Consider the following 24,986-nt stretch of genomic DNA (forward strand, 5'->3'; position numbering starts at 1 on the left):
AAACTGTAGAGTTGGTGTAATTTCTTCCTTAAATGCTTGGTAGAATTCACCAGTGAACACATCTGGGCCTGATGCTTTCTGTTTTCAAAGGTCATTAACTATTGATTCTATTTCTTTAGATACAGGCCTATTGAGATTATCTATTTCTTCTTGTGTGTTTTGGTTGATTGTCTTTCAAAGAATTGATCCATTTCCTCTAGATTATCATAGGTATGAGCATAGAATTGTTCAGAATATTCCTTTATTATTCTTTTAATGTACATGGCAGCAGTAGTGGTGTCCTTTTCTCATTTCTGATACTGGTAATTTGTATTCTTTTTTTCTTAATTAGCTTCACTAGAGGTTCATCACTTTTTTTTATCTTTTCAAAGAACCAGCTTTTGGTTTTATTGATTTTCTAGATTGATTTCCTGTATTCAATTTCATTTATTTTTGCTTTAATTTTTGTAATTTTTTTTTTTGCTTTAATTTTTGTAATTTTTTTCTGCTTATTTTGGGTTTAATTTGCTCTTCTTTTTCTCATTTCCTGAGGTAGAAGCTTAGATTACTGATTTGAGGTCATTATTCTAATATATGCATTCAATGCTGTAAGTTTCTCTCTAAGCACGGCTCATGCTACATCCCACAAATTTTGTTAAGTTGTATTTTTTCATTTAGTTCAAAATATTTCTAAATTTCTCTTGCAACTTCCTTGACCCAAGTGTTATTTAGAAGTGTGCTGTTTAATCTCTGGTATTTTGGACTTCTCCAGCTACCATTCTGTTATTGATTTCTAGTTTAATTCCTTTGTGGTCAGACAGCATAGTTTGTATGCTTTCTATTCTTTTAAATTTGTTAAGGCTTTTCTTTTCTTTTCTTTCTTTCTTTTTTAATGGTCCAGAATGTGGTCTATTTTGGTGAATGTTCTGTGTAAGCTTGAGAAGAATAGGTATTCTGCTGCAGATGAATGAAGTATTCTATAGATGTCAGTTATATCCAGTTGACTGACGGTCTTCAGTTCAATTATGATCCTGCCTGTTGGACCTGTCAATTACTGATAGAGGGGTGCTCAAGTCTCTGTAATAGTGGATTCTTCTATTTCTCCCTGCAGTTCTATCAGTTTTTGCCTCACACATTTTGGAACAGTGTTAGGTGCATACACATTAAGGACTGTTATGTCTTTTTGGGTACTTGACCCCTTTATTATTATGTAATGCTCCCTCTACATCCCTAATTTTCCTTGCTCTAAAGTTTACTTTATCTGAAATTAAAGTAGCTACTCGAGCTTTCTTTTGATTAGTGTTAGCACAATATATCTTTCTCCATCCCTTTAATCTGTGTTTTTATATTTAAAGTGGGTTTTTCTGTAGATAACATATAGTTGGGTCTCATTTTTTAATCCAGTCTGATAGTCCTTTTTAAAAAAAATTAATTTTTGGCTGTGTTGGGTCTTCGTTGCTGCACGCGGGCTTTCTCTAGTTGCGGTGAGTGGGGGCTACTCTTTCATTGCGGTGCACGGGCTTCCCATTGTGGTGGCTTCTCTTGTTGCAGAGCATGGGCTCTAGGCGCACAGGCCTCAGTAGTTGCGGCTCGTGGGCTCTAGAGCGCAGGCTCAGTAGTTGTGGCGCACGGGCTTAGTTGCTCCGCGGCATGTGGGATCTTCCCGGAGCAGGGCTCAAACCCATGTCCCCTGCATTGGCAGGCGGATTCTTAACCACTGAGCCATCAGGGAAGCCCAGTCTCTGTCTTTTAATTGGTATATTTAGACCATTGATGTTTAAAGTGATCCCTGATATAATTGGATTGATATCTACCATATTTGTTACTGTCTTCAATTTGTTGCTCTTGCTCTGTTTTTTTGCCTTCCACTCTTATTCTGCCTTCTATGGTTTTAATTAAGCATTTTATGATTCTATTTTTTTCTCCTCTGGTAGCATAGCAATTATACTTTTTTTGCTTCTTTAAATGGTTGCCCTTGAGTTTGCAGTATACATTTACAACTAATCCAAATTCTTTTTCAAATAACTACTTTACAGGCAGTGTGGGTACTTTATAATATTCCCAGTTTCCTACCTCCCACCCCTTATAACGTTGCTTCACTCATTTCACTTATCCATAAACTTGCACCCTGTACAAGTTGCTGTTATTAAACCATCTGTTATCTGTCAATTAAGATTCTGAAAAATTTGATTTTACCTCCATTTATTCCTCCTCTAATGCTCTTTTTATAAAGTAGGTCTGAGTTTCTGACGTATATTACTTTCTGTCTTTCTGGAGAATTTCTTAACATTTCTTGCAAATCAGGTCTAGTGAGGACAAATTCCCTCCATTTCTGTTTTGTCTGAGAAAGCCTTCTCTTTCACTTTTGAAGGATAATTTTGCTGGATACAGAATTCTAGGCTGGTCTTTTTTTTCTTTCAATACTTGAAATATTTCACTTTCCTTTCTTCTTGTACGGTTTCTAACCAGAAGACTGACGTAACTCTGATCGTTGCTCCTCTATAGCTAAGGGTTTTCCCCCCTCTGGCTTTTTTTTCAAGATTTTTGTTTGTCTTCGATTTTCTGCAGTTTGAATATGATGTGCCTACATGCAGACTTTTTGGCATTTATCCTGCTTGCTGTCTATACTGCCTCAATTTAAGAATTCAAGTAAATTTAAATAAAAGTTGTTTCCCTGTCATACTATTCACATTTTATGTGCTCAGTAGGCACATGTGGCTAGTGGCTACCAAACCGGAGAGCAAAGGTCTAGACAGTGGAGGGAAAGGGTCTAATCTGAGGTCTCTTGGCAGTGAGTGCCCCACAGAGGAAAGCATCTCCTAGGACTCTACCACCACCACCAGTACCTGAGACCCCTGGTGCTCCTATCTACCTCCCTGCCTCTGCTCATAACACAGCTCTTTCCTAGTGTGTCCCTCTTCTCTGTATTTAACTGTCCTCCCCACCACCCCCCAGCTTACTATCTACTCACAACACGTTCTTCAGAAGGAAAGAGAAACACATTTCACTTTAATTCAAGAATCACGGGCCTATCACCATGCAGAGTCCTTCACATCATCAGTGCCTAGGACTGAACCTCACTCTTAAGCTTTGCAAACTCAACTTCACATTCAGTTATATAAACTATGTTAATGGAACCAAACATGCTAGCGTTGCCAGCATTTTGTCAAGAATGAAAATTAAAAACAAAGACAACTATCTATTACTGACAATTTCATAAATAAAAGGATGTTCTAATAGTGCCCTCTTCCAGCTCCCCCCGGCCCCCAAAGATGGAAACTAAATGAAACTTTGCACTATTTTTCTCATTTGGGCCTGGAAGATGAAAACTTTGTGCCTAACCTTCAGCAAAATAAACACATCTAGGAACTATTGCCCTACCCATGTCCAAACCTAGTATTTGTTGATCTCTTTTCTTCTTCTTCAATTAATTTTATTTTTAGCACCTTTTCCCCCGCCTATTTGTCTTTTACTAGTTGTGTGATCTTAGGCAAATTATTGGCTTCTCTGGCCTTTGTTTCCTATGTTGTCCAGGAAAGCACCAGAAATAGTCAAATCTGTTATAATGAACAAAACGGATGAGGTCTGTCTTAAGAACGTGGGTACTGAGATCTAGTAAGGGGCCTTTAAATCTAAGGATTGGAGGAGCTGGATAAATCTAAGGTCCTCCAGCATGCTACATAGCTATCCTTAGGTTCTTTCCCATTGTGTGAGGCACAGCTGATGCGTAGTGATATGACAGGTCACTCTGCCACCAAACCTCTTAAATAGGCACATATCCAGCATAGTGGACCTTAGGGTCAAGAATGTTGAAACTGACTTCAAAAGTTTACCTGCTTCTCCAAGTTACATGATTTCACTTTTTTAAACATAAAAAGATAATCAGCTTTATTGTTGATGGGAAAAAAATATAAGGACAGACAGGCTTAAATTATCTGTGCATACAGAATTAAAGAATAAGGAATATTACCTTGTTGGAGGTACTCACTGAAAGAAATCTTTAAGTCTTTAAGAAATCCCCTTTAAAATAGTGGTTGCAAATTGGAGGCTCATGCGCTGAATTCAGCCTATATAAATGTTGTTTGACATGTACAATTAAAAAAATTCTTTTAAAGTAACATTTCAAAACTGTACGAAAAAAAAATCTGATTTCTAGCTTTTTTTTTTTTTTTTTTGGCGGTACGCGGGCCTCTCACTGCTGTGGTGGCCTCTCCCGTTGCGGAGCACAGGCTCCGGACGCGCAGGCTCAGCGGCCATGGCTCACGAGCCTAGCCGCTCCGCGGCATGTGGGATCCTCCCAGACCGGGGCACGAACCTGTGTCCCCTGCATCGGCAGGCGGACTCTCAACCACTGCGCCACCAGGGAAGCCCTCTAGCTTCTTTTTAAAAGTTAGGAAAGTCGCGGGGGGTGGGGTGACGGTGGGATGAATTGGGAGATTGGGATGGACATGTATACACAAATATGTATAAAACGGATAATTAATAAGAAACTGCTGTATAAAAAAATAAATTTCAAAAAAGAAGTCGTAAGATATGGTGGCACTAGGAACAAGGCAGCAACTGGCTCTGACACTTGTTTCCTTTAAAAGAGTGAAGTGTTCAATTCACTTACCCTGCCATCCACAGAATGCATGTGTACTCGAACCTACGGGACATTTAAGTGAGTGCTTGCTGGTTTGAAAGAAGCTAGAATTGGCTAGGACGGCCTGAAATGGTAACTTTGGAACTGAGACCTGCAGGATCTAAAAAGAGGGTGATCACAAGCTCTGTGCCTCAGTCTCCTTATCTGTAAATTAGCGCTATCAACGCGCAGTTGTGGGAAGGACTGGCGATGAAGTAACGCAACGGGTTGGCTCGAACTCGGCACCAGAGCGCACGACTACGATCCACTAATCCTGGGAGGCCCCCGGACCCAATACCGACCGGGCCCCCCGGCGCTGCGACGCACCGCGCCGGGCCTCGCTCTCCACTCCTCCCCGCCGCGGACCCCAGCGCTCCGCAGAGGTCGGCCCCGGGGCGCCGAGAGGCGTGGTCGGCCTGCGTGGACCTGGCGGCAGCCATGGCCTCGGTGGTGGAGTACAAGGGACTCAAGGTCGGCTACTACTGCGGCTACTGCGACTCCGAGGAGGGCAAGGCGTCCTGCGGTGAGTGGTCCGGTCGATGGAGCTGGTGCGGACGCCTTACGTCCAAATCCCCGCACCGCCCGCCGCGTCCGGGCCCTCGCGAGGGAACACCCAGGCCCTGCTCCCCAACTCCCGCTTTCCTTTCCCACTCGTTTCTTCCCAGACCGTTGTTCTTCACGTTTCCTCTCTTGGTCTCATCCTCACCGAAGATGGCGGTCCTTCTCGGAGAAGGAGCGGAAATAGCGGAAGGCTGCTGCCCTAGGTTAAGATGGCGCGGGCGGCGTCAGCGCCGAGGGGCTCGGGCGAGGGCCGGGCTGTGGGCGCCCGGGCGGCGCGGTGCATTGTGGGGTGGCGGCGGCTTTGGGCTGGGCCGCGTAGCGTTTGGAGGGTCGGGGCTATGGCTTCCTGGGCCGCGCTTTCGCCCAGCATCGTGGAATATTTCGAAGGCGAGGATTTCTACCGCTGCGGCTATTGCAAGAACGAGTCGGGCAGTCGCTCCAATGGTAAGCGGGCCGGGCTGGCGGGCGGGGAAGGGCGCCGCGGCCTCGGGGCTCGGCGGTGGGCCGGTGTCCTCGGGGGTCGCGGCGCCCCGGGCCGACTGGCTGGAGGGACGCGCCTAGCCCCTGCCCAGCTGCTGTCTCGTGGAGCGAGTGCGGAACGCGGCTCTCCCTGAGTGCAGTGGCTTTCGGAATTAAAAACGGACCTCACCTTTGATTGAGCAGGGAAGCTTCTAGATGCTCATTCTTCGCACAGGTGCTCGGACGTGCGAAATAATTATTGTCTCGCAGTAGCCAAGTGTGGAAATAGGTGTCCATCATCAGTAGGAGACGGTTAAGTACCTGGTGGCACGCCTGCTGGGGAGCGCTGTGGCGTGGTCGGTTACGGGGGCTGACCTGTAAGTGCTGATGCTGCTGTGAGGGTGTCTCCGAGGGTCAGGGCAAAACGCGGGGTGCAGGACAGAGTGTCGGGTGGTGCTATTGGTGTAGAAAACGGTGTGTGTGGAAAACACACGTGCGCGGGCATCCGTGGATAAAATGTCTCTGGAAGAATATAGAAGAAACTAGTGACCGTAGTCGCTGCTGGCGAGGGGCCCTGTTGGTACCGAGGTGCTTGAAAATTTTACCAGGTGTTTGGGTGCCGTGTCATTTCTCCACCCACCTCGATGACGACGACAAAGCCAGCCTACACTATCCTTCCCCCCCATGATTCAGTTTTCTTTTGGAAGATTTCTTGTTTGTAAACAGAACATCATGTTTATTTCCTGCCGTGTCGTGTTTTGGCAAAAGTAGACACTTATTTTAAAGAATAATCTAGCATTGTGGAAAATGGGATGTCCATGAAGATGTAAATTGGGGTGGTTTCCGTATTAAAAAAAATGTATGTCCTACCGTAGGGGAATGATTTGGGCGATTATGGTGTGTCCGTTTACTCGCTAATTAAAAGTGTTTATTAGGTGCATCTTGTGGGTGAGCGGGGGTAGAGTGTAGTATAACGCAGTCATTAGTGACGGTGATGAAGATGAGTTAACGTGAAAAAACAGAGTCTTGGGTTAAACGGAGAACATAAGCAGGATGCAAATAACATATGTGACACGGTTACAGCTCTGGGCGGAGAAAAACCCAAATGGTGACAGTGGTTGCCTTAGGGTATTAGAGATTTTTCCCTTCTCTCTTTCAGAATCTTAGTATTGTGATTATAATATGTATGTAGCAAATACTTTATATTAAACATGTCTAAAATTAATATTAGGTCCTTAATTATTTTTCTAGTAATTTTAGTAAGAGAAAATCGATTAATATAGATGTTCTCTAAGTTCTGTGGAAAAAACCTACTTTCAACCTTTTTACTTAGATAACTGTAAATTTCTGTCATCTCGATTTTAATAATAATCTTTACTATAGGTCACCCCACCTATGGGGTAGGTAGGTTTTACTATTCCTATTTTACAGATGAGGAAATTGAACCTCATGGAGTAACTGGGTGTTAATGGGTCTCCACCAGGCTTCTGGACATTTCTGTTGTACACATGCCTGTGCTTTTCGCATTACGCCCTGCTCTCTCAAGCCTATCTTTATCTTTACATACTGCTGGTGCAGTTTACTGTTTACAAGAATAAAATTCACTTTTCTTTACCATTAATTCAGTGTTTTTTCATAGTCTTCATTGTTTTCATGGTTGCATAATTATTTCATCCTATTGATAACATCACAGTCCCTGTAATCAAGTTTCTGTTCCTAGGCATTTGGATTACTTTCAGTTTTTATACTTAAAAGGAACATTGCTGTACATTTACTTTTGTTCAGTGTGTAAGACTATGGTGTAAACAAATAAAAATCAGGAGAATTTATATGCACAAGAAAACATTTGCTTTCTAATTCTTCTAAAGAGACCAGGGTATTAAATTATTGGGGATATTATTATGACTTAAAGGTGTGATGTAATTTGATTGCAGTGAGGACCTAAATTTATGATGTCGTAGAGACTGTTGACTAATCCTGAATTGCATGTGATCGCTTTGTGTGCTTGATTTTTAAACTTAAGATAAATACATCATGTATTTCATTTGTGTTGTGTATTGTGTCAAGCTAACAAGTATGAAGTATGTGCAGACTTTCATTTCTCCAATATGAGCTGGATTTTTTTTTTTTGCTTCAGTTTTCATATTTTAAAGATAATGCTTTGGATTTAAAAAAGTAAAATTCCACCTGCTGTAATTAACATGGCACTTATTTTTCAGGCATGTGGGCACATTCCATGACTGTACAGGATTATCAGGATCTCATAGACCGAGGATGGCGAAGGTAAAGGTCCTTAATACAAAGATACTTCTTTTTTAAAAAAAAAAATTGTTTATTTATTTATTGATTCGTTCGTTCATTCATTCATGGCTGTGTTGGGTCTTCATTGCTGCACGCAGGCTTTCTCTAGTTGGGGTGAGCGGGGTCTAGTCTTCGTTGCAGTGCGCGGACTTCTCCTTGCCGTGGCTTCTCTTGTCGCGGAGCATGGGTTCTAGGTGCGCGGGCTTCAGTAGTTGTGGCGCACGGGCTTAGTTGCTCCGCGGCATGTGGGATCTTCCCAGACCGGGGCTCGAACCCATGTCCCCTTCCTTGGCAGGTGGATTCTTAACCACTGTGCCACCAGGGAAGTCCCCTCTATGGTATTTTGTTATAGCAGCTCAAGCAGAATAAGATACTCCCCCCTTCCCCTCGTCCCACAAGATTATCTAAACCAAATTGCAGATATCATGTCATTATACCTGTATTAAGTATGTGTTTCTAAGAAGGATTTTCTTTCTTACCATCTCCACAATATCATTACCATACTTTCCAAATTTAATAATAATTATTTGACGTCACCAGTTACCTAGTTTTGATTAGATTTTCTGCTCGTCTCAAAAAATTCTTTTTTATAGTTGGTTTATTTGAATCAGGATTCCCTTAAGTCCACACGTTGCCTTTGATAGCTGAGGTTTTTGGGCAGCTGTTTTTATGTAGATGATTCTAGAATAGCTATTAGGTAAGGTTCCTTACGTAAGTATGAGCAGTGTTAGGTGCCCTGTGCCAATACTCCCCAGAAGTCATGGGATTGAGCACAGTAAATGAAACTTCACAGCTTTCCTTAAACGTAATAATGGGGCCCAAAATGAAGACAGATATAGGCCAGATGTTGAAAGACTTCGTGTGCCATGGTAAGGAGATTTTGTGGTTTTTTTTTTAACGGTACAGGGGAGCTATTGAAGGCTTTTATGTCAGAGAGAAAAGGGGTGGAATTTGTGATTTGGAAGTGATCATTCAGATAGCAGAGAGGTGTCTGAGCGGGTGATTCTGAAGGCAGGACCATTAGTTCCAGAGATTATTGCGGTGTCCGTGTGTGAGGTGGTGAGGACCGCTGTCATGGTCAGTAGCAGTGACTGTGTATCAAGAGATGGATCGGATGGATCATAAGACACATTTTTGAGGCATTTTGGAAGTAGATCGTTGCTGGCAGGATATGGAGGTGCATTAGAGGGAAGAGTCTAGGAGGACTCGCAGGTTTTCGGCTCGGGAACTGAATTCCTGTGTGTTTGCTAGGGCTGCCTTGACAAAATACCACAGATTGGGCAGCTTGAGCAAGAGAAATTTATTTCCTCACAGTTCTGGAGGTCGGAAGTCCGAAATCCAGCTCTCTGCAGCTTTGGTTTTTCCTGAGGCCTCTCTCCTTGGTTTGCACCTGGCTGCCTTCTTGTGTCCTCACAGGGTCCTTTCTCTTTGTGTGTGCATCCCTAGTGTTTTGTTTATTGTTCCTTTTTGTGTACAATTTCCTTTTCTGATAAGGATACCAGTCAGATTGGATTAGGGCACATTTAAATCTGGACAAAATTCAGCTCGTAAATGTATGACTCTGCATTAACTGAGATCCAGAAGGCATGGAAAGGATTAGATTGGTTTGGGGGTTCCTCGTGCTGGTGTCCATGGAACCCCCAAGTGTGGATGTCATAGGCAACAACACACATCAGTCCCACAGCATCCTGGACAGTTTTCTCTGACTGCCCTTTTGCTATTGAGGGTGGGTGGTAGATCGAGGCATGGAAGGGACTGCAGATGCGGGTGAGAGGGTAATTGAGGTGATTAACCGTGGAATACATATGTAAACGTTCGGAAAAGAAAAACCTGGACTCTGGTCCTTGGTATACCCACGTTGCAAGATCATTTAGCTTATGAAAAGTAACTAAACCTAAATGTTTTTACACTGTTGATTAGCTTTTTACCCTAATTAATTTTGTACTCCTGTACTAATCGGCTTTGCTACATAAAAGAAATGTGTACAAACTTAACAAAACTATTTTATAATTTTAGAAGTGGGAAATATGTGTACAAACCTGTCATGAATCAAACATGTTGTCCTCAGTACACAATAAGGTAAGAATTTTGATTAATATATTCAATTAATATGAAGATTGTGTATAATTTTTTAGTAGACTCTTGCTTTTTGAAGTGTCTGTTTCTGTCTAGGTAAACATTCTTCATAAAGAAAAGCAAACAGATTTTTTTCTACATACTCATACTATATTCATGTGCCTATCAATAGCTTTTAATAATACTGTTTGGTTTAGATATAAATATGGTATAAAAAATACACTATTTAGCAATCTAGTCAATAATATGTGAAATATTGGGAGAATATTGGCAAATACTTAAATTAATTTTAGATATCAAATTTTTATCAGTTTAGCTTATGGCTTTGCAGTTCTCTGGTGTGTTGACAACAGTTGTTTCATTCAGGCAATGCCACAGGATCCTATATAAGGGGGAGGAGGGCTGATACTTATCTGCGTCTATTCAGAGTCTAGTTTTCTTCACTGGAAAACTTGAACTAAAAGTCTGTTTTCCTACAGAGTGTTTGCTTGATTTTTCTTAATATTTTGTGTTTCCCCTGTGCCCCCCTTACTCTGCCCTAACATGGGAGGATTTTTCCCTTCTCTGATTATGAAGGTCCTCCTCTTCCCCTCCCTCTTCCCCTTCTTCTGGTAGAAAATAGGGAAGGTACGTTAACATTGTGAGGCATATGTCTGCAGTTTCAATGTGTATGTATACTCTAGATAAAAACACAAACACAGTTGTGTCCATCATGCTTGGCATGTCCCCACAGCTGTCTCCCTTAATTACTCTTTTTTTTTTTTTCCCTTAATTACTCTTAACTTGTTTTGGGGTTGTAGACTGTTTTGAGAATTTGATGGTTGCAGATCCTCTCTGCAGCAAAACAAAACAAGACAGGGAGCTGTATAGACAAAAATAATGTAACATCTAACATATTAGTTTTAGGGTGATCACTGACTTTGAATAATTCACTGCTTCCTGGTTAAGAATCCTTTCTCTTACATAATTGGTCAAAGGACTGGTACAATAAGGAGAAAAGATGGATGTCTGGTTTGCTGACAGCATCTCATTTAGTATAAAACGACAGAGTAGCTTTTTCAGCTTAGTGTTTATGAAGTGGTAACATCTTCAAAGACAGAAGTCATTTTCCTTCTGGTAACAATTTATTACTGGATTATGGCTGGGATTTTGTTGAAATAAGTCTGAAATTGATTGGCCTGAACCCTGAGAATCTCTATTCAGAAAAGGCCAATTTCAGTGGGTTAAAGAAAAAGATAAAAGCATTTATAATTTACTGGGTGCCTGTCTCATACAGAGCACCATTCCAGGTATGTTGCCTTTATGAAAAGGGATTCAGTTAACATTGCAAGAGAAAGTAATTATAAAATGTGACTTATTTAATAATTTTACATGGAATCAAACATTTTCTGAATTGTTATGCTTTTTTTTTAAACAATATACACAAGAGTGGAAGCTTTATTTTATTTTATTTTTTTTTACATATTTATTTATTTATTTGGCTGTGCTGGGTCTTAGTTGCTGAGTACTGGCGGGATCTTTAGTTGCGGCATATGGGATCTAGTTTCCTGACCAGAGATCGAACCCAGGCTCCCTGCATTGGGAGCACAGAGTCTTAACCGCTGGACCACCAGGGAAGTCCCTGATCATTATTCTTTATACAACTTTATTTTATATGTTGATCTCTTGGAGTCATTTTGCATATTCTTTTGGTTATTTTACTTTGTTTACTGCAGTAGTTACAGTGAGGCCTTATGTAAGGGCAAGGTGGTCTAGCCTACAACTTAGCTTCTTGTTAGGCAGCTGCTAGGACCTGTCCAGTATGTGAGTAAAAATGAGGATGAACTTCCCTGTCTATGGATTTTTTTAAAAAATTTTTATCAATGTTGTATATGCTAACAATTTAAAGAATCAAACAGTTCTGTAAAGCTTATTCTGCAAAAAGCAGTCCTCTGAAACCCTCCCGCCTGTCTCATGTTCTGTTTTCCCAGTTCAGTCACTTTCAGATCATTTAACTGATTCTTCTGGGTTTTCATCTCTATCTTTAAGTGACATGCTTATATAATTATAATACTTGATTTTTAAAAAATTGGTTTTCTTCATTATCTCTGGGCTTCTCTCTTTGAAAGATAAGGATTTAACTTTATTTCAGCCCTCTTCCCCTGTCACATTCAAGCTCCTGTTTGTCCTCGTCCCAAACTTTAGAAATATTATCGTTTTGGATAGATGTAGTCACCTCATTGTGGCTGTGTAAGTAAGCTTCGCAGCTCAGCCGTGTAGTAGTCCATGATTACTTTCTTTCTCTTTCCCTGCACAAGTTTTTACTTTCCTGGTGTTGATTATTGTCATTTTTGTTTGCGTAGTCTTCTAGGTTCCTATTACCAGTTTATCTAAAAATGCTCCCTGAGAGGTGTAAATTTCCTCTTGGTATGTTTAGATGCTTCAGGTACGCTATCATTTTTATCTTCTTGATGAAAACCTCTTGTGGAATCTTCTGACCTGCTGTGATCTGGACAGGTTGCCTCTGTGCCTGATGCATCACTGTCTTCCTAGGATCCCTTTTTTACTGTCATCTTGAGGATTCTCTTTGGGTCTTGATTTGGATCTTATCTCTTCTACCCTCTTTCTTGTATGTATTATTCCTTCATTTTAGTGAAGCACGTCTTCTAATAGCTTCTTGAGAAAAAGTGCGTAAGAGGTAAGTTTTTTGAGACTTTGTCTGAAAATGTTTTCATTGACTACTCAAACCTAACTTATAGTTTAGCTAGGAACAGAAGTATAGATTGAAAATAATTTTCCTTTAGAATTTTGAAAGCTTTGCTCCATTGTTGTCTTACTGCGGTTGAGCAGTCCAGTGACATTCTGACTCTTGTTCCTTTGTCCAAAACATGTTCTTTCTCTTGGGAAGTTTTTTTGTCTTCAAAGTTCTGATGTTTCATAGTATGTTTGGCTGTGAGTCTGTTTTCATTCATTGCATATGGACTTGAGGGACCCTTCTTATCTAGGGGCTCCTCCCATCATGTCCTCCAGTTCAGGGAAATTTTCTTGTATTTTATTGATCCTCTCCTTTCCATTAACTTCTTTCTCTTCTCTAATGTCTTTATTCAGACATTGGAACTTTTAGACTGGTACTCTAATTTTTTTTTCTCTTCGGTTTTCCATGTCTTTTGGGAGATTTCCTCACCTTTATTTTCCAAGTCTTCTGTCTTCTATTTAACTTTTAATTTCTTCTTATTATATCTTATTATTATATTTTTACTTCTAAGAGGGATTTTTGTTCTTGGACTCTTAAATTTTTTGAGATTCCCTTCTTCCTGTATACTGTATGTCTCTATCCTCCAAGTTACTTTCTCCAGGTTTTTGGCACCTATCTTTGTTTTAGAGGCCCTCCTCAAGTGTCTGGTGATTCCAACCTTCCAGTGTTCCACTGGAAATTTTATGTACCCTGGTGGGTCTCGTTTACTGTGGGCTTTAAGTAGGGTGATCTGGCTAGCCTGTTCTTTGGGAGAATCTCTGAGGTCAGTATTTTTAGTTCTGATCACATTCTGGAAAGGAAGTATCTACTGATGTTCTGGGGCTGGGTTGGAGAAGTGGGTCTTGGAGGTCTCAACATTCAGCATGTATACTTCCTTTTACGCTTACTGTTTGCAGTACACTTCCATTCCTTTCAGCTGTGCCTGTATCCCTCAAGTAAGAGGCCTTATTTTTCCCTTTTCTGAAAAGTTTGCAGTTTTCTGCTGGGTTGTGTAGAGAGTCATATGTGCAGAGTGGGGGAGCGTATCAGATATATAAATCGCTTCCAAAACAGACTTTCAAGGGGTCTTCCTATTTTCACTCTCATCTCCCAGGGTGTCAGGTATGGCCAATCCCTGAGACTTTTAGGGGTAATGTAGAGAAAATTGGATATTTTTTTGGCTTTTCCCACTTTTGGCTTAGGATTCAACTTTTCTTTGGTCTGCTAAGTCAGTTATCACTTGTACATCTGCTTTCTAGCTTCCAACATTTCTCCCATTATTTTTTTTTCCTAGTGGTTTATGTCTTTTTCTTTATAATCCTTTAACTGTACTTTTGTGAGATTTGGGGTGGGATTAGAGGCTACATTAAACCCTGTCCTATTATTCAGCACTGATTTTATTTCTTCACAGTTTGAGTTCACTTTTTAAATATTTATTTTGCTTTCCTAGGTGCCGACCTTTACAGTTTCAGCCATCAAAATCTCACAAGAAGGTTTTGAAAAAAATGTTGAAATTTCTGGCTAAAGGGGAAATTTCAAAAGGAAATTGTGAGGGTAAGATGAGATGGGGGTCTAAAAACTGTTTACCTCAAATAGATGTTTCTTTCCAAGGTTCTCACACTCAGTCATTTCTTAGATAGGGGAAGGAGGTCCAATACAGTCAGGTACTACCGTTACTCTGATGATGATGACTGCTCTTAGCACTGCTGTTACTGTTACCGCTGGCCCCCAAATCAAGGATATGGGGAATATATGCCAGGGAAAGTCTAGCTTGGGAAGAAGAAAGGACCATTTTAAAGATGTGATTTCCTGGAGTTTATTGAAATTTTAGTTTTCACAATTCTTTGAGAATTCTTAATTTTATTTGATCCTAATAATACCCTTATGAAATAAGTAGAAAGTGATACTGTCTCTGGAGAAATAGATGCTTATCTGCAACTCACACAAGATTGCATAATCACAATGCTGAGTGAAGCTCAGAGTTTCCATGTTTGAGTAAGGTTTTTAGTAAATTATATTGCCTGAAGTTGTCTCTTATTTTCAGATGAATTCTGAATTGTGAGTGGATTTCCTAAAAGATCATTAGTAACATTTAATTAACTTGGGTTACAGATACTTTGCTTTTTCAGTGTTTTTGCTGCCTTTTTTTTTTTTTAATGTTTTCCTATAGGCACTACCTAATACATGACCATAAGAATTGGGAATGCCACCCATTCTTAGAGCTCTTTCTCACTTCTTCCATAGGAAATGCCTAACTCTGGGAGCCTCCCACCCCTGTCTTAGCTTGTTACTTCATTCCCCAAGTATGTTTTGAATGCCTGCGATGTTCTAGTCCCTCTTTTAAGCACTGGAGATACAGTGGCCAGCAAAGCAGGTTTGTTCTTTGCCCTCGTGCACTGTGCTTAACAGAGAACTCAGGACAGCTTGGAGCAGACTTGGCAGCAGAGAGGCCAGAAGGCTCCGGGTCATACTGGAAACATCAGAATTGTGGTGTAACTCTGTTTAGTGTTGTCAGTATATAACCTTAAAGGTTAAACAGATTTTCGTGGTTAGTCATTATGCAGTTTTTTTCAGCAGCCAGGAATCATGTTCTGAGTTTCAAAAATTAATACTTAGATAAGTTTTGAGGATGCTTTCCATTAGTACATTGAGGATTGCCTGTTTTTTTATGTAGCTTTTACATTTGGTTTTTTATTTGACTTGTTGTAGGCTTCTGAATTATTTATGTCTGCACTCAATTCATAGGAGTGATGTACTCATTAGGGTAAGAGACTAAACAGCTGTAACAAAGAGACACCAAAATGCGGTGACTACAAAATGATAGAAGTCTGTTTCTTTCCTCACATAACAGTCCAGTGTGGGTGTTCCAGGTCGGCCTGCAGCCCTGCTCCCCCCTCCCCATCCCCCACCCCTGCCATTCTGGGATTCTCTTCAACATGTGATTTTCAAGGTTGCTCTGGTTTTTACTAATCGAGCCAGTGGGGAGGGGAAAGGGCGGAATTTCAGGGTTACAAATTTCCTTTAAAACAAGTGAGGCAAAATTGAACATGTCAGTTTGGTTCTGTTCCATTGGCGAGAGCTTGATTACACCTTGTGAAGGGACTGACACGCTCCCTTGCCAGGGTGCCACAGTCTTAACCGCAGCCCTGACCTTGGAAGATGGGAGAATGGATCTGGTGGACACGTAGTCGTCTCTGCCACATTGGATAAAAGGGGGCTTTTTTTTCCTGTGTGTATTTTAATTGTGTCAAATGGCCTGGCTGATGGACTTTGATCTGTTTTGATTTATAGATGAGCCTATGGAGCCCACCATGGAGGATGCCGTTGCCAGTGACTTTGCATTAATAAATAAATTGGATATACAGTGTGACCTTAAAATGCTCGGTGATGACCTCAAAGAGAGCGTAAAGAGTGAAGAGAAGAAGAAAGGAAAGAGCTCAGAGAGGGAAGAATCTAATGAGTTAATCCAGTCACAAGATACGGAAGAGAAGTTGGACTCTGGTGAACCATCACATTCAGTAAAAGTGCATACAGCTCCTCAGCCAGGTATTGAAAGTTTGTTATCAGGCCATATTAAAGTCATATTAAATAATTTTCTTTGTGCTTGAGACATTGTAATCCCTGGGTGCTCTCATGAGCTAAAAAAGTGAATTACTCATGAAATCTGTGAAATAGATCCCTGTTTTGTATACCTTATTATTACCTGGACTTAGGTGAACAAATTGTTTAAAAAACCTGAAATAATAGCCTTATTATCCCCTAACACAGACATTCTAAAAGAGTTCCATTTATTTTTACTACCTTAAGGGCTTAGAGGTTTGAGAATAAAATTTTTGTCAGTGAGAGGGTATGGTGCTAAACATTTTTACTTTTAGTGTTAAATGAGACAAAGTAAGTTTTAGATATTATGTCTGACATATAGACATTGTGAAATTCTTCACTTTATCATTAGATTTCTTTATGCAATCAAAATTAATTTTAGTTTGAAAACTTCCAGATTAAAAAGAAAAATTTCCAGGGAGTTCCTTGGTGGGCCTAGTGGTTAGGATTCCAGGCTTTCATGGCCGTGGCCCAGGTTCAGTCCCTGGTTGGGGAACTGAGATTCTGCAAGCTGCTCAGCCAAAAAAGAAAAAAAAAAATTTCCACATGTTGCTATTTAATCTCACCTTTAATAAAGTGAGACTTCTTTCTGTATTATCACTTATAAAAGAATTTATCCAGCGTTAAATGGATTTATTATATATATGTGTGCACATATGTATGACTCTTTCAAAATTATTTCATTAAATGTAAATTTGCCTAGTTATTCTTCAGTTCTTGAGTTTGTTCTTATATTTATTTATACAAAATCCAAGGGAGAGACTTTTTAATATTATTTTAGGTTTTTGTTTAAAAGTTACATGTGTTAAAGCACAGACAACTTTGCGTTTTTACTGAATAGTTTTTTTTCTTTTTTTGGTGGTACGCGGGCCTCTCACTGTTGTGGCCTCTCCTGTTGCAGAGCACAGGCTCCAGACACACAGGCTCAGCGGCCATGGCACACGGGCCCAGCCGCTCCGCGGCATGTGGGATCTTCCCAGACCGGGGCACGAACCCATGTCCCCTGCATCGGCAGGCGGACTCTCAACCACTGCGCCACCAGGGAAGCCTGCCCTTTTTTTTTAATCTAAAAATCTCATGGCATTTAAATTGTTTGTCCGAGATTTCATCCTAATTGATAAGAATAGTCCAATAAAATATTTTGAATGGTTTAGATCGTTTCTTTCAGCTCTTACTCTCTTGGGCATTAGGGTCGGTCAGTTTGTTTACCATTTTTAGTTGTTATTATAGAAAGTACTTATAGTTTATAAAATTTGAAAAACCTTCATTTTGGAGAATTTCAGAGACAAATGTAGACTGAATATTGTAATGAATTTCCAGGTACCCTTCCCTCATTTGAAACAATTATTGACTCATGATGTCCACTCTTTTTTTTTCTTCTAGTTTTATTGAGTTACAATTGACATACGGCACTGTATAAGTTTAAGGTGTACAGCATAATGATCTGACTTACATCGTGAAGTGATTCTCACAATAAGTTTAGTGAATATCCATCGTCTCAGATGGGTACAAAATTAAAGAAATAGAAAAAAAATTTTTTTGTTGTGAAGAGAACTCAGGATTTACTCTCTGAACAGCTTTCATCTATAACATACGGCCGTGTTCATTATATTTATCATGTTGTACATTACATCTCAAGTAGTGATATTATCTTACAGCTGGAAATTTATACCTGTTGACTTGCCTTCATCCAGTCTCCCCCTTGACCACAAATCTGATCTCTTTTTCTATGAGCTTGTTTGTTTGTTTGTTTGTTTTTGAAATGATTGGCCATTCTTACTCTTCCAGTACTGTATTGAAGCAAGTTCCAGACATTATATCATGCTGTATTTCAGAATGCATCTCTAAAAACTAAGTACTTTAAAAAACATTCACAATACTGTTATTGCACCTAAGTAAAATTCCTTATTTAAATTTCTAATTTTTTTTTCAGTCTTCCTTTTTTTTAACTTTTATTTTTGGCTGCGTTGGGTCTTTATTGCTGTGCGGGCTTTCTCTAGTTGCGGAGAGCGGGGCTACTCTTCGTTGCGGTGCGCGGGCATCTCTTTGCAGTGGTTTCTCTTGTTGCGGAGCATGGGCTCTAGGCGCGCAGGCTTCAGTAGTTGTGACTTGCGGGCTCTAGAGCGCAGGCTCAGTAGTTGTGGCGCATCGGCTTAGTTGCTCCGTGGCATGTGGGATCTTCCCGGACCAGGGATCGAACCCGTGTCCCTTGCATTGGCAGGCGGATTCTTAACCACTGCGCCACCAGGGAAGTCCCAGGTGTACTGATTTTATACTGATGATCTGTTTTCTTTCTGCTGAAGGAATTTATTGATTTGGGGAAATCTGTATCCCCTAAATAAACTGAAATCCTAATTTGCTGTCCATTGCAGTTTGCAGTGTGACAGTACATAAATATAGTGTGAAACAATCACGGTAAGGATTGCTTAGTCCAGTGAATTAATTAGTGTAAAGATGACATAGGTGGTCTTTCATTAAAATACTGAAAAGTTGTTTCTCAGTTCACTCTAGATAGTTTTATAATTTGTTCATAATTTTAAAACTTTGGTAGGAATGTAATTTTGAGTAGCTGTTAGGAAATGCAGGTATTTTTCCTTATTACTATTTACGGGATGTTGATAGGTGAAATGAAACATTGTTTTAGGTATTGCTGATACACATAATAGCTAATAAAAATAGATGACCCTTTTTTTTAATTGGAGTGTAATTGCTTTACAATGTTGTGTTTTTGCTGTGCGATGAAGTGAATCAGCTATATGTATACCTACACCCCCTTCCCTCTTGGACCTCCCTCCCACTCCACCCCCCATCCCACCCATCTAGGTCGTCACAGAGCACCGAGCTGAGCTTCCTGTGCTTTATAGCACGTTCCCGCTATCTATTTTATGCATGGTAGTGTATATATGTTAATCCTAATCTCCCAATTTGTCCCACCCTCCTCTTCCCCCTGCTGTGTCCACATGTCTGTTCTCTACGTCTATGTCTCTATTCTTGCCCTGCAAATAGGTTCATCTGTACCAAAAAATAGATGACCCTTAATTGAACAGTGGATATAGTTTTATGAGCTGCACATGCATTAACACATTTAATCTTTAGGAACTCCACCGTTAGGACTGGTTATTATCTTTCTTGTACAGACGAAGAAACTTGCCCAAGGTCATCTAGCCAGGTGTGACAGAGCTCACCTCAGGTAGCCCATGTCAGCGTGTGTGCTCTTGACCAACAGGCTGTTGTGCCTCTCAGGACAAATTTGAGAAAAGACGCATTCCCTGGCCAAAGAAAATTAATTCTCTAAGGCAACAGAGTGATGGCTAATTATGGAATTAGTTTTTTGTTATTGGTTTATTAGACTCGTTCAGAGTTTTTTTTTAATAGGTAAATTTTGTTTTTAGTTGGAAAACATGTAGTGAAGTTGTATTATATGGTCTCACTATCACTGTTTTCTCATCAAATTAGTTTCTTTTGACCAGGTCTTGGTCTCTGACAAGTCCCTTAACACTCTATGTCTTAATTTTCTTCTCTGTAAATTTGTGATTTGTGAATATTGTTTCAGGATCCTAAATTTTTAAAAAAGCGTTTTTCTTTATTTAATTAGTGGCTTTTAAAAAAATTACAAAGTTATGTTTAGTGTTAGAAAAAGTGGAGAAAAGAGAACACTACAAAAAAAAAGGAGCAGGAAAGTCCTTTTTTTAAATTTCTAAACCCAAGTAAAATGACTGTTAACATGGTGATATATTTCTTTCCAGGTTTTTTCCTAAATATTTTAATTATATATACTTATACATAATGTTTTCTTTTTAATAAATTTATTTTATTTATTTACTTTTGGCTGCTTTGGTTCTCTCTTGCTGTGCGTGGCTTTCTCTAGTTGCGGCGAGTGGGGGCTACTCTTCGTTCTGGTGCGCGGGCTTCTCATTGCAGTGGCTTCTCTTGTTGCGGAGCACGGGCTCTAGGCACGTGGGCTTCAGTAGTTGTGGCTTGTGGGCTCTAGAGCTCAGGCTCAGTAGTTGTGGCGCACGGACTTAGTTGCTCCGCGGCATGTGGGACCTTCCCAGGCCAGGGCTGGAACCCATGTCCCTTGCATTGGCAGGTGGATTCTTAACCACTGTGCCACCAGGGAAGCCCACGTTTTAACATTGAATAATGACAAATCCCCTAAAATTTCTACAGCATTTAAACTAGCTGTTTGATATTCTGTTGCTTATTTTAAAAATTGTGTAATTCTATAATTGAGCATTTAGATTACTTTGAGGTTTTCATTTGTGTTCATTATTTGCCTCTATCTCTTATGATTTTCTTGGGATAGATTCCTTGAAAACAACTTCCTAGATTGAAGGGTACTCACTAAAATTTGTGGTTTATAATAGTAAAAATTGTTATATTTTAAAGGATTATCAGTTTGATATTTGCTCTTTTAATTAAAACAAAACTCAAATTGGAGCAAAACTAATGAGACCCCCCCCCCCCCCCGTTAGATAGAGAAGGACACAAATATCTTGAACTAAGCAAGGATATTTTTTCATTAAAAAAAAACCTGCCGGAGTATGTTCTGGGATCAGTCCTCATTTACACCTGGTTCCTAAGCATTTATCTCTGTCACCAGTGATAAATGCTTAGGTTTCAGAGAAATGTCCCTCAGAAATGGGCTGGAGACAGCAGTGTCGTGAAGCAGAAGGTATTTGATTATGTTCCTTTTACAAAGGCAGAGAAGTGGATGAATATGTAAAAGAAAATGTTTCAACAATACGAGCTGCCTGAAAAGTTTCTGTTACTATTTACTTTCTCTGGCAGTTCTTCTTCGAAGGTAGAATTTAAAGATCAACTTAGGGGTCTACACCATGAGCCTCTGAAACGTCTACCCGAAGCTAACCTAACAGTTGGAACTGTTTGTACTGATTTTGTGGAACCTTTGAGACCTTTAAAAAATATTTCTAGAGCCAAAAGTGATTGGTCTAATATTTTGAAATTCTTTTTTAGGCAAAGGGGCAGATTTGAGTAAGCCTCCATGTCGAAAAGCAAAGGAAATCCGGAAAGAAAGGAAAAGGTTAAAACTCATGCAGCAGAACCCAGGTGGAGAACTGGAGGGTTTCCAGGTTCGGTGTCAGCCACCGTCTTTGTTCCCACCAAAGGCTAAATCCAACCAGCCCAAGTCACTTGAAGATTTAATTTTTGAATCTTTACCAGAGAGTGCATCACACAAGTTTGAGGTACTTTGGAAGGTGTTGTTTGTTTGTTTGTTAGCTACTTTGTTTTTTTTCACTTGAGATCATACAGTTGATGTTTTGCTGTTTATATAATGGGAAATTAAAGTGAATTGGGATGGAGTAGCATTTATATTTAATAAGTTAATTGGTACTTTAGAAAAACCTTTTTGTTTTTCTTTAGGATTTAAAAAGGCAATTGGCTACTAAAGTGAAAATTCTAGTTTTAGTGTGTTGTTATTTGAGGTACTCTGGCTTTTTGTATCTCTTGATTGAAATTTAGTAGAGTGAAAAATAAAAGATACTGTTTTAAAATTTCATTTTTGGCAGCTTTGGTTTAGGTAGTGAAAGAGAATAGATCACAGTAGGCAAATCACTGTTTCATCCATTCTCATTTTATGATCTTGATCAAGGCAGCAAATGGTATTACATATGCAAGCCAGCAGTTAGGAATTAACTAAACAGTCCTAAATGTACTACTATAATCATCTCATTAATTCCCCCCAAACCAATTTAGGCATAGTGTGAGTATGCCTAGTCTTAAGAGTATTCCTCTTATTTTCCCAAATTGATTTATATTCCAGGTGAAGTCTAGATTTTTCAGTATTAGTTTGGTATATTTATAAAATTTTTTTCTAAAACATTAGCCATAATGATTTTATTATATTCTCCTACCTGATTAATAACTGGTCAGCCTTTGAATTTACAGCTTAATATAATCTAAGAGCATCACTTATCACTGAAAAACCTGATATTAAACATTTACTTTGGTGCAGTTTAAATCTTAGGACAATATATATTATCAGATATAAGTGTTAACAACTTTGACTATTATAATTCTTTGGCTACTCTGTTTTGGTATTGACTTTCTCCTTCCCAAATTGTAAGGAGAATGGAACACACTATTGAATACTTAAAATAGTTTATCAAGAGGTCTTTATCTTTTGATCAAATAGTAATGTATTCAGGGCACCAGGCACACCTAATATAACAGTTCTTCAGTAGGCACCTTTTACTTTTTTAATGTAATGATATCCAGGATGGATAGATTTTTGTTATCCCCTGGGTGTCACTCTTTCATGACAGCAACTACTTCTCATGGCACAAGAAGTTTCCAGTTGGAAACAAGAAGTTTCCAATTACGCCTTTCTATTGTATTACATTTGATTTCGTGTTTCACTCTTCTATTTTGCTAACATATTTTAACTGGTTAGTAAATAACGTTAAAATAAATGTTAGCCATTACTATGTACAATTACTGCTTTTAATGCATCCTCATTTTAGATATGAGGAAACTAAGGCGCAGAGAAGTTAATTTATTTACTTGACTAAAATGGTGCCTTTAAGATTTGAGTAAAGGGAATCTGACCTTAGAGTCTTCATGTTAAACTATGCCATGAAATAGGAACACTTTTTGAGGGTTGTCTTTTACACTTATAGAAGAAAGTTGTAAGTTTAGAGTTAATGATGCATGAAAGAGTGTCCAAAAAATATATTCACGTTTTCAATCTTTTGGATTGTTTTACTGAAGGTCAGTTGTGTACAGCTAATATTAAAGAGTATTTATTTGTGTCTGTGTCTTGAGTGCCAGAAGTATTCTACTGTTTTACAATAGAGGCAGTCTTACATAATTCAGTCAGTCTAAGAGCTTAGTCTTAGAATTTGGACAGGATCCTCTGCCTTCTTAATGAGTCTATAATTTGGAGAAATAACTTCTTTTCTTTATTCACTAACTGGTTGATTTTTAATGTTAAAATATTACCGTTATATGTTCATGCTTTAATATCTATATTGGAACTTTGGGGCTTTTTTGGGTGGGAATAACTTAATGCATATTCCATGGAATAAATAAATGAATTAATGAACATTGTTTTTTAACTCCTTCTGAAGGTGAGGGTGGTGAGATCATCTCCACCAAGTTCTCAGTTCAAAGCCACATTTCAGGAGTCTTACCAGGTCTATAAACGCTACCAGATGGTTGTTCACAAGGACCCACCTGATAAACCAACTGTGAGCCAGGTCAGCAGGCCAAGTGTAATTTTTCTGTGCAAATGCAACTTTCCCCTCTATTTGATATCACTGTGTGAATTCTTGGTTTATTTGTGGTACATTTAATTTATATTCAATTTGCAGTGTATCTGCAAAGCGATAGGACCATGGAACACTGGACATTCTGAAAGTGCAGATTTTACCTGATGCCATGTTAAGAGCCTTTCATGTATAATTTCAGAATGGAAAGTAAAATGAAGTATCTCTATTTAAAGTCACTGTGTTTAGATGCATTTATTTAAGAGTTAGTGAAAAGGCGATCTCTAAGTTAAAATATTTATGAGAAAAAAGTAAAAAAAAAAACCCACTATATGGTAGGCATACTTTGTACAACACAGTTAATATGCTTTATCTCCATTTAAAAGTCGTGTAGAAAAAGTTCATAACAAATAAATTACTCTTCGTTGATGTACTGCCCATACACAACTGAGTGGGACTAGAAAAGTAAGATAGTAGAATGTTTTAATTGAAGTCCTCATATACTTATAATTTTACAAATCAAATTACCCAAGAAAAATCTGGAAGGGGAAAAAGTTTAAAACCCTTAATATAAGTAGAGGTGACACAGGTAGTGGCAATTAACATGAGGAGCAATATTGACTCTGCTGTATGCAGAGAACCACAACAGGTAGATAGAGAAAAAAAAAACAAAAAGAAATTGTTCCGGCCCTTGTGAGTTTAAATTTTTCATGAATATTGGTGCACAGTTCGTGCTTCACGCTCCGTGCTAGTCAACCTGTCCCTAGGTTTATTCGTTTTATAGAAATTTCAGCGCTGAGCTTTGGAAGTGGATTTGCGGAGATCTTACTCTAGCCTCACCTTCAGAAGCATATCATCAGGTAGAGGTGTTTCAGTAGCGTTTGCTTGTATCTTCCTTGCTCTGAAGGTGAGGCTAGTACCTGTCTCCTTTGAGGACCCCGAGTTCAAGTCGTCCTTCAGCCAGTCATTTTCTTTATATGTCAAGTATCAAATGGCCATACACCAGGACCCGCCTGATGAATGTGGGAAGACCGAGGTACCTTTTGCTAAATGTTTTTTTCCTATGTTGATGAGGTTGTCTATGAAGAAGAAGCATAATATCAATATATAACCTTCTTATTCCATTTTCTTATCTGTTAAGTAGAGTTGATGATCCTTACATTGTGTACTACTGAACTTTTGTGAAAACAAGTTATACATGTGATCATTTTAAATCCCTCAGGAAAAAGGATATGTTTTTACTCAGTGTTCTCTCCAGGAACCTGAGTGTATTGTGTTTACACATCAGTCATTGGGCTAAGACAGCAGACGTCACCGAGTGCTCTTTGTGCCAGACTGTGCCACAGCACACAGGGAGGAGTCTCTGTCTTCAAGGAATTGATGATCAAACGGGAAGGACGGACCAATAAACAAATATATCTTAAGAAGAAGCATGTGGGAAAATGCT

General features: G+C 39.4%; 1 protein-coding gene across 7 annotated transcripts in view; it reads left to right on the forward strand.

The window, feature by feature from the left end:
• The first annotated feature begins 4,654 nt into the window (after positions 1 to 4,654).
• The window catches only part of ATE1 (arginyltransferase 1), a 175,945-nt gene continuing 155,613 nt past the window's right edge, over positions 4,655 to 24,986 (forward strand). For 2 of the 7 annotated variants that reach the window (XM_030839282.2, XM_030839276.2), the window contains exons 1-8: positions 5,438 to 5,605; positions 7,840 to 7,903; positions 9,938 to 10,000; positions 14,161 to 14,264; positions 16,002 to 16,256; positions 21,288 to 21,517; positions 23,402 to 23,530; positions 24,447 to 24,575. In XM_030839282.2, coding sequence (XP_030695142.1) covers positions 5,500 to 5,605; positions 7,840 to 7,903; positions 9,938 to 10,000; positions 14,161 to 14,264; positions 16,002 to 16,256; positions 21,288 to 21,517; positions 23,402 to 23,530; positions 24,447 to 24,575 — 1,080 coding nt within the window. In that variant the 5' untranslated portion in view covers positions 5,438 to 5,499. Of the gene's footprint in view, positions 5,124 to 5,437; positions 5,606 to 7,839; positions 7,904 to 9,937; positions 10,001 to 14,160; positions 14,265 to 16,001; positions 16,257 to 21,287; positions 21,518 to 23,401; positions 23,531 to 24,446; positions 24,576 to 24,986 lie in introns of those variants that run through there. The other 5 variants (XM_030839283.2, XM_030839285.3, XM_070043804.1 and 2 more) reach the window with 5 other exon arrangements.

Source organism: Globicephala melas, chromosome 16 (assembly GCF_963455315.2).
Source record: "Globicephala melas chromosome 16, mGloMel1.2, whole genome shotgun sequence".
In the NCBI taxonomy this organism is placed as follows: domain Eukaryota; kingdom Metazoa; phylum Chordata; class Mammalia; order Artiodactyla; family Delphinidae; genus Globicephala; species Globicephala melas.